The sequence below is a fragment of the Vombatus ursinus genome, unplaced genomic scaffold (assembly GCF_900497805.2).
Source record: "Vombatus ursinus unplaced genomic scaffold, bare-nosed wombat genome assembly UNPS02014863.1, whole genome shotgun sequence".
Taxonomy (NCBI): Eukaryota; Metazoa; Chordata; class Mammalia; order Diprotodontia; family Vombatidae; genus Vombatus; species Vombatus ursinus.
The window spans coordinates 35,453,290-35,471,388 of record NW_020954641.1 but is presented as its reverse complement, the minus strand read 5'-3'; the positions used below and the strand labels follow the sequence as shown (position 1 = coordinate 35,471,388).

Genomic DNA, 18,099 nt, shown 5'->3' with positions numbered 1-18,099 from the left:
TTATTCATCTGTTATCCCTTACTCTCTTCATATGACAGATTCATTTGCTTTTCTATTTACATATGTCCCCCATATTTATAGGCAATTGATAGTCAATGGATAGGGCACTGGCCTTGGAGTCAAGAAGAAAGTTCTGAATTCAAATCCAGCTTCAATCATTTACTAGCTGTGTGACCCTGGGCAAGTCACTTAACTTTTATTTGCCTCAGTTTCCTCATGTGTAAAATGAAGATAATAATAATGCACTTCTCCCATGGCTGCTGTCTAGGTAAGATGTGATAATATTTGCAATGCACTTTGCAAAATTTTAAAGTGCTATATACATGTTAACTATTATTAATGTTATTGTTTTTACATCACCTCTGGCATACAAATCATAGTTAGTAATAGGCACAACTTCTTATGGTGACATGTATCTTTCCATTTTCCTTTAGGTCATACATAATTTTAGTTCTCCTGAGATCATGCTCTATCACGATTTTTAGAAAAATCATAAATAGAAGAATGCTGGCACTTTTAAAAGATTGGCTTTTGTTGCAGGGAACAAATTGGAATCACTGAAAGTGTTTCATTGTTTTCAACTCTTACTCAATTCTTGGCCTAACTAGTTGCCATTCTTCAATACCTGTCCAAATTCCATGTGGTACCTGAAAGTCCAAATGCATGTCATAATGCAGGCATTCAGCATTCGGCATTTACTTGGTTTCTCTGGATGAGTTGACAGATTAATCTCTCTTAAAGAATCATGGATCCCCCTGAGGGCCCTGTATCATTCTGAGAATTTGTGAAATCAGCACAATGTCATCTGCAAACAGAAATATATGGCAAACCTTACTATCTATATGGAATATCTCCTCTACTCTCGATGACACTACAAAACACCTCTGATGAGCATGGCTTTCCCTGTTTTGTCTTGCTTGATGATGATACACAGAAAATCACTGAATCAAATTATCTCTATGATTGCATCCAAGACAATTTTTGTGATCCCAACAATGTATAGGAGACATTTTGTTAGAAAAGGGGGATTTTGAGATATTTTGCTACAAAGAATTAAATTTTTTTTTTGTTATCAGTAAACAATGACCACAGCAGGACCTCAACTTATCTACACAAGTGTTTCCTAACCTGTGAACCATGTATTCTATCATGCAATGGACAGAGGATCGTGCAAAGAGTTACTGCAAAGGTTTCTTAAGTCCATATGCACATTAAGTATCACTTGTCATTTTAATTTTATCCATTGACAACAAAATATGAAGTGTGATAATGTATAAGCAAACAAAATGTCTTAAGACATTTGTACATATATAAGCTCTGGGACTGGAAGGGACAGGTGGTCTGCACCTGGGATTTATTAGCACTAGGGACCCCCAATGTACAAATTCCCTCCACTAATGCAGATCAGTAATGTCTACATAACTTAGAGAGTTGGCAGAAGCAATGAGAAGTTAACTGATTTGCCCATGATCACCTAGCTAATATGTGACAGTGGTGGGACTAAATCCTAGATTTTCCTGACTCTAAGCCTAACCCTGTATTATACTCTACCACCTCTCAAATTTATATAATAGATGTAATTAATAAAATCCAAATTAATTTCAGAGCATTGCTGAATTCATAGTTTCTCATCATATATTTTCTCAATTAATAGATAATAATAGTATAACTATTATCTGAGGACCTCTGAAATTTTTACATTAAATGGCAAAGGGTCCTTATGCTCAAAAAGGTCAAAAACTATTACACTAGACCTCTCAGTCAATTCTATAACTGTAAAGATGCAGTTGATTGTAGAAAATCATTTGCAAAACCCTACCTGTGTCCTTCTCTTACTTTCATCATGAATACCCTCAATACAACTTAACTAGTTTCAAATATTTCACAGAAGTAACAAAGTAGATACATATTTACTAAAGTCTTCTCAGTTACCTTTAAAAAATAATAATGTCATATTTTCCTTTCTTTTGGAATCATCTTCTATTTGGGATATTTAGGATATCTTGATCCCTGAGTGCCTTTAAAATGATGGCACTTCAATCACACATCTCTTTTCCCATCCATATTTGTGTAAGGGTGGGGTCAAAATCACACCATCCCAATTAATCTGAATACATTCATCAGGTAAGAAGACATCTCAAACACCAAATGTAAACAAGCCTTGGACACCAGGTCCAAAAAGAAATCTATTTGGATTAATTGAAATTGTAGATGTAATTGGATCTGAGGATGAGGCAATCTCTTCCCACCCCCACCCTCAAATACTCTTTTCCAAGGGGATTGGCAGGAGACCTCTCTACTGGCTCCCACTAGCTCAAATCTCAGATTCCAACTAGCTAAATGATTTCATAGAGGCCACAGCAAACATTACAAAATCACTTAGTGAATCTGAAGGACACTTCCTCTTATTCCTAGGGAGGTGTCCAGACTTTCTTCACACCAAATGAACAACTCACTGGATAAATTTATCAAGGCTAAGTGGAGTGGGGTGGAATGATCTGGACCCAACCTTTGCAATTTATCAGTTCCAGCCTTTCTTCAGAAGGGTCCTTTCCTCATCTTCATCTGTGCACTGTTTTCCAGAAAAAAAAAAATGTGCATATGACACTTTTAAGTTTAATCTTCATTATTAACATTTTCTCCATCACTTTCTTTGGTCTAGATATAAACCAAACAATAAATAAAACACTATTTGTAGAGTTTGCCAATTTTTAAACACTGGCACCTTCTGTCAGACTCAGTCAATGTATTAGCTTTTTTTTTTCTGACCTGCTTTTATTTTCCACAGATCAATCAATCAATCAATCAACAAGCATTTATTAAGCACCTATGAAAGGTCAAGCACTATGTTAAGTGCTAGGGATACAAGAAGGGACAAAAGATACTTCCTGCCCTCAAGGTACTTACATTCTAATGGGCAAACACCACTTAAACAAATATATACAAAGCAAGCTATCTATAGAATGAATAGGAAATAACAGAGGGAAGGCATTAGAATTAAGAGAGGTTAGGGAGGGCTTCCTGTAGAAGGGTGGGATTTTGGATGGGACTTAAAGCTAGGGAGGTCAGTTAGAGTGGAGGAGAAAGAGAGAGCACTCCAGGCTTGGAAGACAGCCAGAGAGAATGCCCAGTCGAAAGATGGAGTGGAACAGAGATTTGCGGAACAGCCAGAAGGCCAGGATCAAAGAGTACACGTCAGAGAATAAGGTGCAAGAACACTCAAAAGGTAGGAGGGGGCTAGGTTATGAAGGACTTCGAATGCCAAACAGAGCATTTTGTATTTGTTGCTAGAGGTAATAGGAAGTCACTGGAGTCTGTTGAGGAGAGGGGCAACATGTTCTGACCTGCATTTTAGGAATATCACTTTGGTGGCCAAATAAAAAATGGATTAGAATGGAAAGAGACTTAAGGCAGGCTGACCTCCCAGCAGGTTTTATTGCCATAGTCCAGACGTGAGGTGATCAGAGACTGCACCAGAATGGTGGCAGTATCAAAGGAGAAAAGGGTGTATATTTGAGAGATGCTGCAAAGGTGAAATTGACAGACCTTGGCAACAGCTTGGATAAGGAGGGTGAGAGATAGTGAGGAGTCCACTATGACTCCAGATATAAACTGTTAACTCCTCTAACTTAGAGGTTAAATCATTTGCTTGTAGTGACACAGCTAGTATTTACTACAGGTAGAATTTGAACCTAGGTCTACTGTAGGTTTAAATATAAACTCCTCTGTTTGACATTTAAAGTTCGTCCTAACCTAGACCCATCCTACCTTTCCAGCCCAATTTCACATTTCTCTCCTCTTCACATTCTCTCATTCAGTCACACTAGGCCTCCTGCTGTTTCTCTAACAAGCTACTTCCATGATCATGCATTTGCACTGGTCTCTCCATGCTTTGTTTGAATGCTCTCTCTTCTCACATCCACCCTCGGGAAGACTTAAGTTCAAACCCTTCTGCATAAAACCCTTCCTAGTCTCCAGAGTTTTACAGTTACCCTGTCTCTCTGTGTGGATATGTATATGTGTATGTATGTATGTATGTATGTATGCATACAGACACATGCATGTTGTCTTCCCAAGTAAAATGCAAGTTTCTTGAAATCAAGGATGATTTCACTTTTGTCTGTATTCTATCCCCAGGAGCTAGTACAATGACTCCACACAATAGGCACCTAATAAATACTTATTATAGACTTTCAGTATATCAAGTATCTGTGGTTTCATAAATGCAGAGAATTCTCTCCACTCTTGCCTAAGTGATTAGCATAAGGCCAGACCAAGTACTCTTTCCTTTTCTTTCTCTCTTATACACATGAAAGAAAAGGAAACTATTAGTAAGTGCCTAATCAACTTTCTACTAGAAATGAAAATACCATTCATAATGCCATTTATGTGCTTAACTGTAACTATTCAAACAATTTCTTCTAGTATATCCAGTTTCCAGTAAAAATGGAGCTCTGGATCACTGTATTGCAGGAAAGAAATTATTGTAGCCTTTGTACTTTGTTACAGCTACTCAAATTAAGTATGTTACTTAATCCCAAAGCAATTTAAGGGTGAAATCATACATCCCTATGCATAATATTTGCAATGTTTCTTTTGTCCACATAATAATAAATCAACACCAACAACTCTATAGGAAAAGTTTTATCTGGCCTTTAATTGATATATAAATAAGAAAACTAACTCAACACAATGGTCCTTTGGGTCCTTGGTCTTCTTTACTGACTTATTAGATTTAAAATACATGAAATTTGAGAAGTAGATATTTCATAGCACATCCCTCTCTCATTAGTCCTCTCTGATGCCAATTCCTAAAAGGCAAGCTCGTTAAATATAGTCATTTGAGCTCACCAGAGGTGCTTCTTCTGTACAGTTATAATTCATTTACCCAACTTGGGAAAGCTCCTTGTAAATGATTTTAGTTAAAGAGAGAAACAGCTATAAGTGAGAAGAAGGGAGAAGGATAGAGGGAAGAAAGAGGCAGAGCATGAGAGAAAGTCATAAAAAAAAAAGCCCTGGTCCAGATGAATACCATGATTCATTCAATACATTGTTTTTTGGTAGCATGCATCCATTCATTCACTAAGAGTCAGCTAACAAACATAATATTTGGGAAGCAATTCCTAGTTTGTCTGTTTTAAAGATACCACCTAAACTCTTAATGCATGCACTGTCTTAGTGTAAGTGATCTGTTACACACAAGGCTAAAGAGAGTAAATGCCTCTCAAGGTTTTAAAAATAGTAGTGTATTATGACTTGTGAGGGAATAACATACCAGAAGCCATAGCACAAGACACTATTTAAAATACAACTTGCTTAGTGTTTTAGCAGCTTCAAACATCAGGATAAAATAAATCAGCTTCCCAAAAGTATAAATGCTATTCTCCTGGATGCCAACATTTTCATATAATCCTCATAGGAAACCTCACACTGAAAGGAGAATTATGCCACCTTGCACTTATACAAAGCTATAAAATTTTCAAAGTTCTATCCCATCAATTATAGTGCTTAGAAGTCAGCAAGGACTTAATGAATGTCTGTTGAAACTGAATTGGTATTGTCACATGTGGGCCTCACAACAACCCTCTCAGGTCATGAAAATATTCCCCTTTTTTAGATGATGAGTATGGGGCTCAGAAAAGTATGACTTACTCAAGGTCATACATAATGTACATGTTGCAGGCAGGAGTAGAATCCATGTCTTCTGCCACCTACTCCAGGGTTCTTTTAACCAAACCACAAGAAAATTACCATTCAGATTATAGCAAAATTCTCACACCCTGAAAGAACACAAAAGCTTCCTCTTCTCCATGGGGTCCACAGGCTAGGAATAGCTGATTTAAACTTATTTTCTCTAAGTAAAGAAAAGAATAGCTGCTGAGTTATATTGTATAAAACAACTAAGATTAGAGGTTCCCAGACATTTCAAGTCTGAGGAACCTTTTAAAGTGTCAAAAAACTTCTCAGACTCCAAATATGATAGTAATTATACCCTTAGTATCCACTGATTGTAAAAATGTATGGCAGTAAAAAGCTACTATGGATTCAGAAACATTTTACAATGAATTTGTGTTTTATTAATGACAACAGCATCTAGCCATATTTATCTGCAATGTACTCAGTCTGTAGAAGATTTGTTTGTTTATTCATTATCCTAGTCACACCACATGTATTCTGGAGGTACATTCTTGGGATTTGTTTATCCCTTTCAAAGAGCTGATGTCTTGCAATAACTTCTTTCCCCATCTCCACAAAGGACAAAGGGCCCATGGTTTAAGAACCACTATCATACTAATTCCCTCTAAGAAAAGACAATAATAAAGGCTAAAAGAAGTGCCCAAAGAGCAGAGAAGACACCATGCAAGAAAGCCAGGAGGGAGTTTTCAAGACTGCGCCTTGGCCAAGACAAGGACAAAGAGGAATAAATGTTTCATCCATATTTACTACCATATGCTTTGTTTTCAGCAGTTTTTTAAGGAATGAGTAGGGATTTGCACAGTTCTGTCTTCCAGACTTTTTTGTGATCAGGCAGACACATTCTGAAAATGATTGGCCTACTTTGAGAGTATATATAGCTTGTATTTGTGGAAGAAGGCAAAGCTAACTGGCTCACAAAGGGATCCAACCCCTACCCTCACCTTCATTAGCCCGGGACCCTACTGAAATAGAACAGAATAGAATATGGAAATCAGGGACAGGAAATTCCCCAGAGAATATGCTGATGTTTTTAACTATGAGGAACACAAACCAATTACTCAAAACTCAGTAAGACTGTGTAATGGATGAACCTTAATTTATCACATTGGCATGCCTCAGTTAAACAACAATCCCATGCATAAAACCCCTGACTAGCAAAAACAAAATTGGGAGGATACATGATTTACATTGTTGTAGAATCCTTCACTTTTCAGAAAGCTTTAAGCTTCCTTATTGCTAGTCTCACACTATATGAATGAAATTCAATACAGTGCAATTCAACAATTCAATTCAAGCATTTACTACTTGTCGAGATTTGAGTCACTCTTCTATTCAATAAACTTCAGTGGTTCCCTATTGCCCTAAAATATAATATAAATGTCTGTTTAGCTTTTAAAGCTTCAAGACACATATCCAATCTCCAGGATCATTCCAGCTTCACTGAATGAATGAGGAAACAATTAGTAAGCACTTATGAGCATTGTACTTAGTACTTTGGATATAAACACATTGTGTACATTGCACATTAATGTCTATCTCATACTCCATTGTTTTTCAGCCTAATAGCCTTCTGTCTGTTCCTCACACTTGGCATTCAATCCCCTCTCCATGCCTTGACACTGGCTTTGTCCCATACCTGAAATATATATAATTTCTCCTCATCACCACATCAAAGAGCACCTCTCTTCCTTCAAGACATAGCTCACACACCACTTTCTGTATGCAACCTTTCCTAAATTGTCTCCAACTGCTAGTGCCCTCCTTCCCTAACTATCTTGCATTTATTTGTAATTATTCTTCTTGCAAAAAAAAAAAAAAGACGACCATGAAAATAATTGCAGGTTACATAACAACATCAATTGCTAAAGACAAAATGACAGAGAAATTCTATGCAGAACTAGGTAAGATTCTTCAAATCAAATCAACTTATGTGCTGATAGTTGGTGATCTCAATGCAAAAACAGGGAAAGTTGAGGATGGAAAGAAATATGTAAGTATAGTTCCAAAGAAATAAATGAGAAAAGCCAAAAATTTGTAGATTATGCAGAAGCCTTATGTCTCTTTTATCAGGGAGTCTTAACCTAAAGTCCATGAAGTAGTTTAATATTTTGACAACTATATTTCAATACAATTGGTTTCCTTTGTAACCCTGTTTTATTTTGTATACTTAACATTATTCTGAGACAGGGTCCACAGGTTTTATCAGACTGCCAAATGAGTCCATGACACAAAAAGTTAAGAACCTCTGCCTCTTTCATGAACATTTTCTTTAAAAAAAAAAATAAATAAAAACACAATTGGTGGGTACAGAACAAGATGAGCATCAAATAACATTATAAAAATAAATGAAAGTGACTATATTAAAACAGGTAGAAAAAGACATGTGGATGTGGGAGTTATCAGAGTGAACTGTCTGTGAACAGTCAGTCCACGGACTTATCTCAAGTAAAACCAGAATTTATAATAAAGAAGAATAGTAATGAGTAAAATATATGATGTACAATTTAAAAAATTTAATCCTGAATTATTTAAATAAGCTATTGAAAATCAAAAATGGAAATGAACAACAAAAATAAGATCAACAATTACTACAATAATTTCATCCAGAAGCTAAACCAACATAAAATAATTGCTACAACAAGGAGACCCAAAGACCCCAGAAAGTACCTTAGCAGACATTTGACTTACTTGCTAATTGGAAAGATGGCTATCAAAGGCCATACTTGGTTAAAACACAAACTAGCCTATAAAATCTTACAAAGAAAGATGATAAATAATTATGAGCAGTCTCATAAAGCAGAGAGAAGCAATGGAGGATAAAAATCAGTCAATCAATCAAAAAGCATTTATTAAATGCTTCTTATATGCCAAGCATTGTGTTAAAGAAAGCTGGGCAAAATATCCAATAAAGCAAAGTTATCCAAAGGACATTGAAGGATAATGTGAAGAGCACTACAAACAGAAGGAAAAATTGAAATTATTTGCAAAAATTGTTATTGTAACAAATATTTTTTTCAGTCAAAGATAGTGGAATCACCATACTTGGATCCTAACATCACAACTCCTGAGGTTCTTACAGTCAGTCAATAAACATTTATTAAGACCCTCCTAAGTGCCAGACACTATGCTAAGCCCTGGGGATACAAATTAAAAAAAAAGGAAGAAAAATAGTCCTTCTCCTGAGGGTGCTTACAATCTAATAAGGGAGATAATACACAAAAGGAAGTAGAAAACAAAGGAAGGTACCAGATACAGAGATTGTGATAGAGAAGTCCATAGGAGATAAACAAGGTAGGAAATGAAGAGATAGCTAATTTGAATGCCCTTCTTAAATGGAAAGCTTTGGAGGAGGTTTTTGCTCCTTCCTCTAATTAGAAGGGCAGAGAGCACTGATAAGGTCTCAGTACTAAGGCTCATCCAATGTTGCAGGATGATGAGGTTCCAAATGATTCTCATGGAGAACCTTACTAAGGAATGAAAGAAATGATTATTAAATAACCAATTACTGGGGAGATCCAGGGTTTTGTTCCTTCCTATTTCCTCAGTCTTTACTAGGTCAAATCAGCATTTGAAGGATATTGCTAATAATGTGATTGGATTAACTTTCACCACAATCTTGTTCAGATCCCACCCAAGTTGGGAAGCCCATTGTGTTCTACTCAGGCATGAAACTTCAATTTATGAGATGGCCAAATCACCATCATTTTATTAACTATTTGCTAGCAATAACTAATAAAATGATTAATTACCCAGAAACTGTCTCTTAAACTTTTTTATACATCACAGGAAGAAGAAATGACATTAAAAAAAAAGTCAGATTGGATCAAGTACATAGAGGCATGTAGCCTCTATATATGTGCTACAGTGATAATTTGAGGGCATTGAAGGAACAATGTATAATATATCTACATGACAAGAAGATGTTAAAAGTGTAGGGAAAAATCTCAGACTCTATAGCCACCAAAAGAAAAAAAAGTGACCAAGAAAACATCCACAGCTACTGAGCTATATGTTCCCTCTCCCATCTATACCAAAACTTTATGAGAGTTATTTATACTTGAGTTAATGACAGTGTTGTTAGGAAACAAATAGGTTTTTTGCAAATGATATTTAATAAGGGATCACATCTTTACCATCTCAAGGGACTGAAAAATATAGAAAATACAGGGTGTTCCAAAAGCATTTATTATACTATGACTTTTGGAAGTTGCTGCATAAGATCTTATGGCACTTATTTATAGATTACCAAAAAAAGCATTAGACTGAGTAAAACACTGTTTCATTGTTTTATAGGCTCTTTTACAATAAGGTGTCTCTTATCTGTGTATTGAGATCATTCGAGATTTCTTGGAAAACTTAATGATAGAAATAACCCTATTCAGTGACCTGATAATAAAAATCAGGCAAGGCATATGCTGAACAAAGGTATTTATTGCTGTGATAGAGGAGATCAAATGCAGAGTCCTGACTGAGGAAGGATTCTAAGTGGATGGTGAGGTCTTTCAGATGCTTCTATTTTTTTGAATGTCTGAGTTGATTACAACTAGTCCCAAGACATTGCAGAACCTCCGAGAATGACCTGTAATCACTCTAAGGAGTTTGCCTCATTCATTCACAGAGGAAAAACCAAATGGATAAAAAGATTTCAACATGCATCTGAATGGATAGCCTAGAGAGTTTGTTCAACAATATACATATCCGGGCCAAAACACGGAAAATGAATGAACTTGGCTGAGGGTTCAATGAGGAGGAGGAACCAGCCCTTACTAAGTACCTACTGTGTGCCAAGTATTAATTAATTATTTATTATTAATTATTAATTAATTAATTAAAACTAATATTATATCATTTGATCCTCAAAACAACCCTGAGAGGTAAGTACTATTATCATCCCCATTTTACAGATGAGGAAACTGAAGCAAACACTGGTTAAGTGACTTACTTAGGATCACACAGCTAGTAAATATCTGAGGTCATATTTGAACTCAGGTCTTCCTGACTCTAGGCCCAGTACTCAATCTACTACCACCTAGTCTGAGGACCAAAAAACATCCCAAATAACTAAAAGAGAAACTGAGGCAGATCTCTGAGCCAAAACACTTTATTAAAGGGACCTGGCCTCCTCTAATGAAGAGACGTTCCTCAAAATCTAAGATACCCCCTCCTTCTAGTACCTTATTTTTATAAGGCTTGATACCAGATTTATTGCTTGAGCATTTTAAAGAGACTATCCAAAATACAGCGCTCCACTGATCCTGTCACAATGTTGGAAAAAAGCAAAAAAAGACTCCAATGTTGAATAGACCCCTCCCCCACTGGCAAACTTTTGGGAGGATGTGGATCACAATCACACAGAGTAGAGTCAGCAGACAGGCATGGATGTATTTCAATCTACATGACTGAAGAAGTTCCCAAATCAATTAGATCACAGATTCAATTAACTATTTGCACATGGATTTTCTTTATATTTAGTCTGTAAGTACTTATATATGTACTTTGCTTTTCTTTAAAAATATAGGCACTTTGTGAGTGGGAATTCTTTCATTCTTGGTACTTGTATGCAGAGAACCTAAGTGTCAAACAGATACCCTAGTAAGTATTCAGTAAATGCTGATTGATTTTTTAAGAGCAGTGGAATGAAAACAAAGAAGACCTAAATATGCAAAATGTGCCATTGAGAAGCAGTGTGATCTTCAGCCAGGCACTCCATTGATTCTGTACCTTGGAAGACAGTTATAAAAATGGCATATTGTTCTCTTAAGGTTCTTCACAATAAGCTATGACTATCAATCAATCAAATGACAAACATTTCTTAATTACATATTATGTGCCTGGCACTGGGGAAACAAAAACAAAGAAAAACAGCCCCAGTCTTCATAAAGTTTATATTCTACCAGGGAGAAGACATATATGTAGACATATATAAAATGGATACAAAGGAATTGGGCAGACTTTCCAGGCAATATGATGAAAAAGACTGTAGGCTAGAAATTTTCTCCAATCCTCACTCACTCTCTTTTTTATTTTGTTTTCTTTCATTTTATTAAATTGTTTAATATACTTCTGCTTAAGGTTAGGATTGGTAGGCTTGTTGGTTTTCTCCATTTATTTCTTTTGCATTGATTTTTATTCACTTCATTTTTTTCCATTTTAATATATTTTATTTTTCCCCAATTACATGTTAAAACAATTTTTTAACTTTTTTTAAAAGTTTTGAGTTCCAAATTCTATCCCTTCCTCCTTCCTTCCCCTCCCCTCTCCCTGAGACAGTAAGCAGTGCAATAGTTTATACATGTGCAATCATGTAAAACATTTCCATAGTAGTCATTTTGTACAGGAAAGAAAGAAGGAAGGAAAGAAGGAAGGAAGGAAAGAAGGAAAAAAGGAAGGAAAAAAGGAAGGCAGAAAGGAAGGAAGAAAAGAGAGAGAGGGAGGGAGGGAAGGAAGAAAGGAAGAGAAAAATAGCATACTTCAGACTGTATTCAGACAGTATCAGTTCCTTCTGTGGAGGTGAATAGCATGCTTCATCACGAATCCTTTGGGATTGTCTTGGATCATTGTATTGTTGAGAATAGTTAAATCATTCTTAGTTCTTCATCGTACATCATTGCTGTTACTGTGTACAAAGTTCTCCTGCTTCTGCTCACTTCGCTTTGTATCAGTTCATTCAGAGGTTCCCAAACTTATTTGGCCTACCACCTCATTTTCAAAGAGAGATTACTCAGCACTCTTCCCACCCTCCCCTAATCTACTTTCTTTAACCCTTTAATGTTTGTTTTATTTGCATCATTTCAAAAAACTATTATTTTTTATGTGAATTGGTGTTTTTTTCCTACATTGAAATTTTGATGATTCACTATTGTGTCACATAACCATATAGTATCATATTGTAAAAAAATCATTACACATACATATTCCTGCTGATGCATGCTGGACTTCCTGACAATGTGCAACAGGCTGGCCTGACAACACTTGCTTGTTAAGACCTGTCCACAGACTTGACCACTGATCAGTTTTAACTTGCATTTTGTGTGCTTATTTGGAAAATAATGTAATCACTATACTTTGACTTTGTTACACAACAGATGAAACATGTATGAATGGTTTTCCAAATTTTTCTTCTCTTCTCTTTCCTTATGCTTCCTTATGCTTCTTTCTTCTTTCTTTATGCTTTCTTCTCTTGTTTCCTTATGCTCATTTTTATTCAACACCCTGCAGTTGCACCTAAGGCTACCACTGTCCCTCTGGATCATTCCTGCACCCCCCAGAGGGCAGTATCACCCTCTTTGTCAACCTATGAATCTAAGTCTTTCCAGGTTTTTCTGAAATCATCCTCGTCATTTCTTATCACACAATGATATTCCATCATAATCATATATTACAGCTTGTTTAGCCATTTCCCAATTGATGGTATCCTCTAGATCCTCTAGATTTCCAGTTCATAGCTACCACAAAAAGAGCTGATATAAACATTTTTGTACAAATAGTTGCTTTTCCCTTTTTTTTATGTCTTTGGGATAGAGACCTAGCAGCCTCACTAATTATCAAAACAAAACCTCAAACTGAGAATCATGTGCCAGATGCAGAAAAATTACAGATGAATTCCCAGAACAAGAAAACAGGAATCCCATCAAGGTAAAATCTTTATGAACTAATGCTAGAAAATGCTAATCCTTAAAGTATTCATTTAGTGACCCTTCCCCACTCACTCTATGCTTCTGGAAGGACTGCACAAAATAATTCATAGGATCATGCCTGAGGCCCATATGGGAATCCCTTCCTGCTGCTGGGTCTACTAATGCAATCCAGCCCCTGCCTCCTTTCCACCCTAAAAAGCAGACACTGATTCTTCCCAGACATGTGAGATGGTGTTGGAGGGTAAAGAAATTCATGCTGCCTTCTGCCTGGAGAAGTCTCTAAGTTGGGGGACTTCATGGCTGCATGGACTCTGGAACATCTTCCTCCTACTCTCCTTACCATGTAAAAAGTGGTAGTCAATGATTCAGGTCAGCCAGAAAAGGAAAGGAAGAGAGTCAAGGAAGGAATCTGGGGCAGAGGAACAAAATAAATGGCCACACTGGACTTTTGGTAACCTTTATGTTAGGCCCAGTGTGGCCATTCTTGTTCCTTCTCCCCACCCCCTTAAGATACTTAGGGGAAGAACTAAAACCAGTGAAATACAAATCCCCCAATTCAGGAAGAAGCCAAAGTGGTTTTTCAGTGCTACCTTGAGGATACCCATCAGTGAATGGGAGTGTGGGAAGAGGGGGGAGTCAGAAAGAGAGTGATGGAAGAATAAATGGGGGGGAGGTTGAAATGCCAAATAGAAGTCAAAGAAGAGAATTTGAATAGGAAGAGAAGAGCACAAAGCAAAGAAATCCTTTTAGGAAAGAAATACAAGGAAAAAAAGATTGTTGAAGAAGAGGAGAGATTTTGAACTGGGGGGGGAATAAGATGGGAAGAAAAATATATTAGTACAGGACTCAGAAACAGTCCTGTTGGGATGGGGGGGGTGAGAGAGAATGAGGATTCAAAGATGACACCTAGGTTGCTAGCCTAGGTAACTTGAAGGATGGTGCCCTCAATAGAAATAAGAAAGTTCAGAAAAGTGGAGTTTGAGGGAGGAGAAGATAATAAGTTCTGTTTAGGGGCATTTTGAACTAGAGATGTCTGAGAAATCCATTTGGAGATGTCCAACAGGCATTTGGCAATGTGAGTTTGGAGTTTAAGGAAAAGGATTAAGAACTAGATAAACGGATCTGAAAATCATTGGCATAGAGCTAATGATTGAATCTCTGGGAGCCTATGAAATCACCAAGTGAAATCTTAAAGAGGGAAAAAAGAAGAGGCCCAAGAAAAGCATTGTGGGATACCCTACAGTTAGTGACCTGGATTTAAATCCAGCAAAGTAGACTGAGAAGAAGTATGAGAACTGGAATAGAGTGTTGTCACTAAAACCTAGAGAGAAGAGTCTCAAGGACAAGAGGGTTATCAAGAGAAGAGTCTCAAGGAGAAGAAGGTTTTCAACAGGGTCAAAGGCTGCAGAGAAGTCAAGAAGGGTAGGGATGGAGATCAGTTTCAGCTTAATGATGAAGTTGGAAACCTAACTGCAAAGAGTTAAGAGAGTGAGAAGAGAGGAAGTGGCAGCACCAGTCATAGATCACTTTCTCAAGAAATTTAGCAACAAAATGGAAGAAAATTTTAGGGTGATAACTAGTAGGGATGGATGAATCAAGTGAGGACTAGAGAAATATAACAAAAACATTGAGAAAAGAAATCAATTAACCAGGTAAACTCAAAAACTGAGAAAAGCATTAAAATGGGAAGGGTAAGAGAAGAGAATCTGTGAGAATAGAGTTACATCTAAGAAGTTTAAGCAACACTGAAATAGGGACAAAGTACTAACTTAAAAAAAGAAGAGAAAAAGTTCCAAAAAAAGCAGTATTAAAGACACAAATAGAGGAAAACAAATTTAACTTTTATAACATTAACTGTGAATGGATTAAACAATCCAATAAAATGAAAGAGTGGCAAGGCTAGAAAACAAAAACACAATTTGTTGCTTGTAAGAAATATATCGTGCAAAAATCAAAGACTTACATAGAATTTTAAGTCTAGAAAAGAATTTACTATGTATCAGGTTTGTCCAAAAAAGCAAGAGTTGCAATCACTCTATCAAATAAAGCAAAAATAATAATTTGGATGATTAGAGATTTTTTAAAAATTATATTATGCTTGAAGAATCATGGACAAACTGTTTTCAAATCTGATGGTTTCTATCTTCACAGCATCCCTCTTGTATGTCCCTGTCTCCACTCACAGCCATAATCCTAATTCAAGCCCCTCATATGCTAGGACTACTGAAATGTGCTTCTAATTGGTCTTCCTGTCTCAAGTTGCTTCTGATTCTCATTCAGCTGCAAAGTGCAAGTCTATCCATGTCACTTCTGCTACTCAACAAACTCAGTAGCTCCCTATTATTTCCAGGATCAAATATAAAATATTGTTTAGCATTTAAGGACCTTCACAAACTGGCCTCTTCATTCCTTTCCAGTTTTTTTTATATTTTACCTCCCCCTCTCAACCATACCTTCTATATAGAGCAATATTAGCCTACTTCCTGTGGCTGTCCACCAAGCCCGAAAGGTTCCCTTTCTACCAGTGTCACTGGATCTAAGAGTACGTGGCAGGGAATAAGGTGTAAGAAAGACTAGAAAGGTAGGAGGGAGCTAGGTTTTGAAGGGCTTTGAGCATTAACCAGAGAATTTTGTGTGAGATCTTAGAAGTGACAGGATACCACTACAATTCCATTGAGTGGAGGCAGAGTGTGTGTGACTTGGTCAGATCTACAGAAAAGGTTTAATTTTGGTTTTTTTTTCTTTGTATCCCCAGCACCTAATACAATGCATGGATTATAGTAGGGATTTAATAAATGCTTGTTTAACTGAATCTAATTGGATCAGAACCGAACCTGGGTTTTGTCACTACCTTAGGGATCTAGTCTCTTCAGTTAACCTATTTTACAAATGAATGAGTGAAAGAAAAAGCATTCACTAAAAGAGTACAACCTGCAAAGCACTATTATGTGCTGGAAATAGGAATACAAAAGAAAAAGCATTCCTGCCCACAAAGAAACTTCTGTTCCAATAGGTGGTGTCAACACATAGAAGCGAGTAGTAGCCTTGGACAAATGATGGCAGACTAGGTCAAGACACAGACATAGAAGCTATGGCTGGATTCCTGGATGGAGGGTTAGTATGGTATGGCGTGACAGAAAAGTAAAATGAAAGAATTTAACGAAATCACTTCTAAGGATTCTTCCAACTCTAAATCCTGTGGCCCTTCCATCACCTCCGTCTCACACAGAGGCAAATGAGTGCAAAAAAAAATAACAACCATCCAGCCATTCCTTTTCCTTCCTGTTCCTTCCCAAGAACATTGTCCTATCAGAGTCTCCAGCTCCTCAGTGGAGGCCCCAACAGCTTCTTTGCTCAAAAAGTTTTGTGGATGAGGATTCCTACATTCTCACCACAAAGGCAGATGCAAGTTTAAAAAAAAAAAAACTCCAGCAGGTGAGACAGACAACCACGATCTCAGGAGTTCCTCTTTCACTCATTCATTCATTCATTCAGCAAACACTTACAGACACTATCCCCAAAGAACTTGATATGTTATACAAAGTAGAATATGAAAGTCCCAGAGGTATAATCATAGTGCTGTGATACTTCTAAGGAGGGAAGGATCACTTGTAGTCACAGAAAGAAGTGAAAGGGCGACAGAATCTCTCAACCCTCTCTACTTGACAGTTCAGTTTGAGGAAGCAGGCAGGGAGTGACTGGCAAGGGAGTGATCTTGCACATGGGCACATAGCTACTAAGTTTCAGAGTAGGCAGAAGTAACACCCACAGTCCAAGGGAGGACAAAGGAGATCAAAAGGACAAAAACTGCTACTTCTTTACCTTTCTGAGGAAGCTGGACACCACTTGCTCAAATGGGTATCTGTACACTTGGTGCACATCCACAGTGACTCCCATTTCTGGCAGCAGATGGTCCCTCCAGGCCAACCAGTCGGTCCTTCTCTGAGCCCCACAGGCCCTGCCTGCCAACACACAAGCCTCGCGGGCTCACAGTCTGAGCCTGCAGGCGCAGCCACGCTAGTGGCTGATGGCGAGTTCCTTTTGTTTTTTTTTTCTTTTCAAACTTCTAAAACTTTATTGGCTCCTGAGAGAGACACAGTCCATCGAGAGGACTCACCTTTTAGCTGAAACTGGTGTGGGTGGACCAAAGAGCAACTGAAATAAAGACTATGGGAATTTGTGCCTTTTCCTAACCCCTGACCTTCAGAGCCAAGAGATCAGAACATCCCAGCTCTTTCCTTCTCCCCGCGTAGCAGGCAGGTTTTGTTCTTTGCAGCTGGCGTCCCACCCAGTCCTGAGGGCTGTAGACAGCTACCAATATTAGCAGTCTGGGTGGGGTCGGCGCTTGGTGAGTGTATCATCCTCACACAGGCCCTAGGACTAACAAAGTCTACAGAGCAAAGAAAAGGGCAAAGAAAAAGGGAGGAGGGAAAGAAAGAAAAAGGAGAAAAGAGGAATGGGGAGGAGAAAGGAAAGGGGTGAGAAATAAGGCAAGGAGATGGGGAAAAGAAGGGGCAAGAACCCCAAAAGAGCAAAACTATACTTAAAATAATGCTTAAAATAAAAAGAACCCCAAAATGCTCACTAAAATTAGAGTTAGAAGGCACCTCTGAGGTTGTCTAATCCAAACCCCTCATTTTATAGATAAGGAAACTGGGACTTGCCCAGAGTCACACAGAAAATGAGGAGTAAATCCAAAATTCAAACTTATTCTTCTTCCAAATTCAACACATTTTTCACTGTGTCGTGAAGCTAACTCTCTCCT

The 18,099-nt window shown here is 37.4% G+C and overlaps 1 protein-coding gene across 6 annotated transcripts in view; it reads right to left on the bottom strand.

The window, feature by feature from the left end:
- The window catches only part of PRELID2 (PRELI domain containing 2), an 82,779-nt gene extending 65,203 nt beyond the window's left edge, over positions 1-17,576 (bottom strand). Inside the window, exons 1-3 of one of the 6 annotated variants that reach the window (XM_027841946.1) lie at positions 17,452-17,576; positions 2,510-2,572; positions 648-805 (exon numbers count right to left, since the gene is read on the bottom strand). In XM_027841946.1, coding sequence (XP_027697747.1) covers positions 648-695 — 48 coding nt within the window. In that variant the 5' untranslated portion in view covers positions 696-805; positions 2,510-2,572; positions 17,452-17,576. Of the gene's footprint in view, positions 1-647; positions 806-2,456; positions 2,573-17,156 lie in introns of those variants that run through there. The other 5 variants (XM_027841945.1, XM_027841947.1, XM_027841944.1 and 2 more) reach the window with 5 other exon arrangements.
- Between the last annotated feature and the right edge of the window lie 523 nt (positions 17,577-18,099).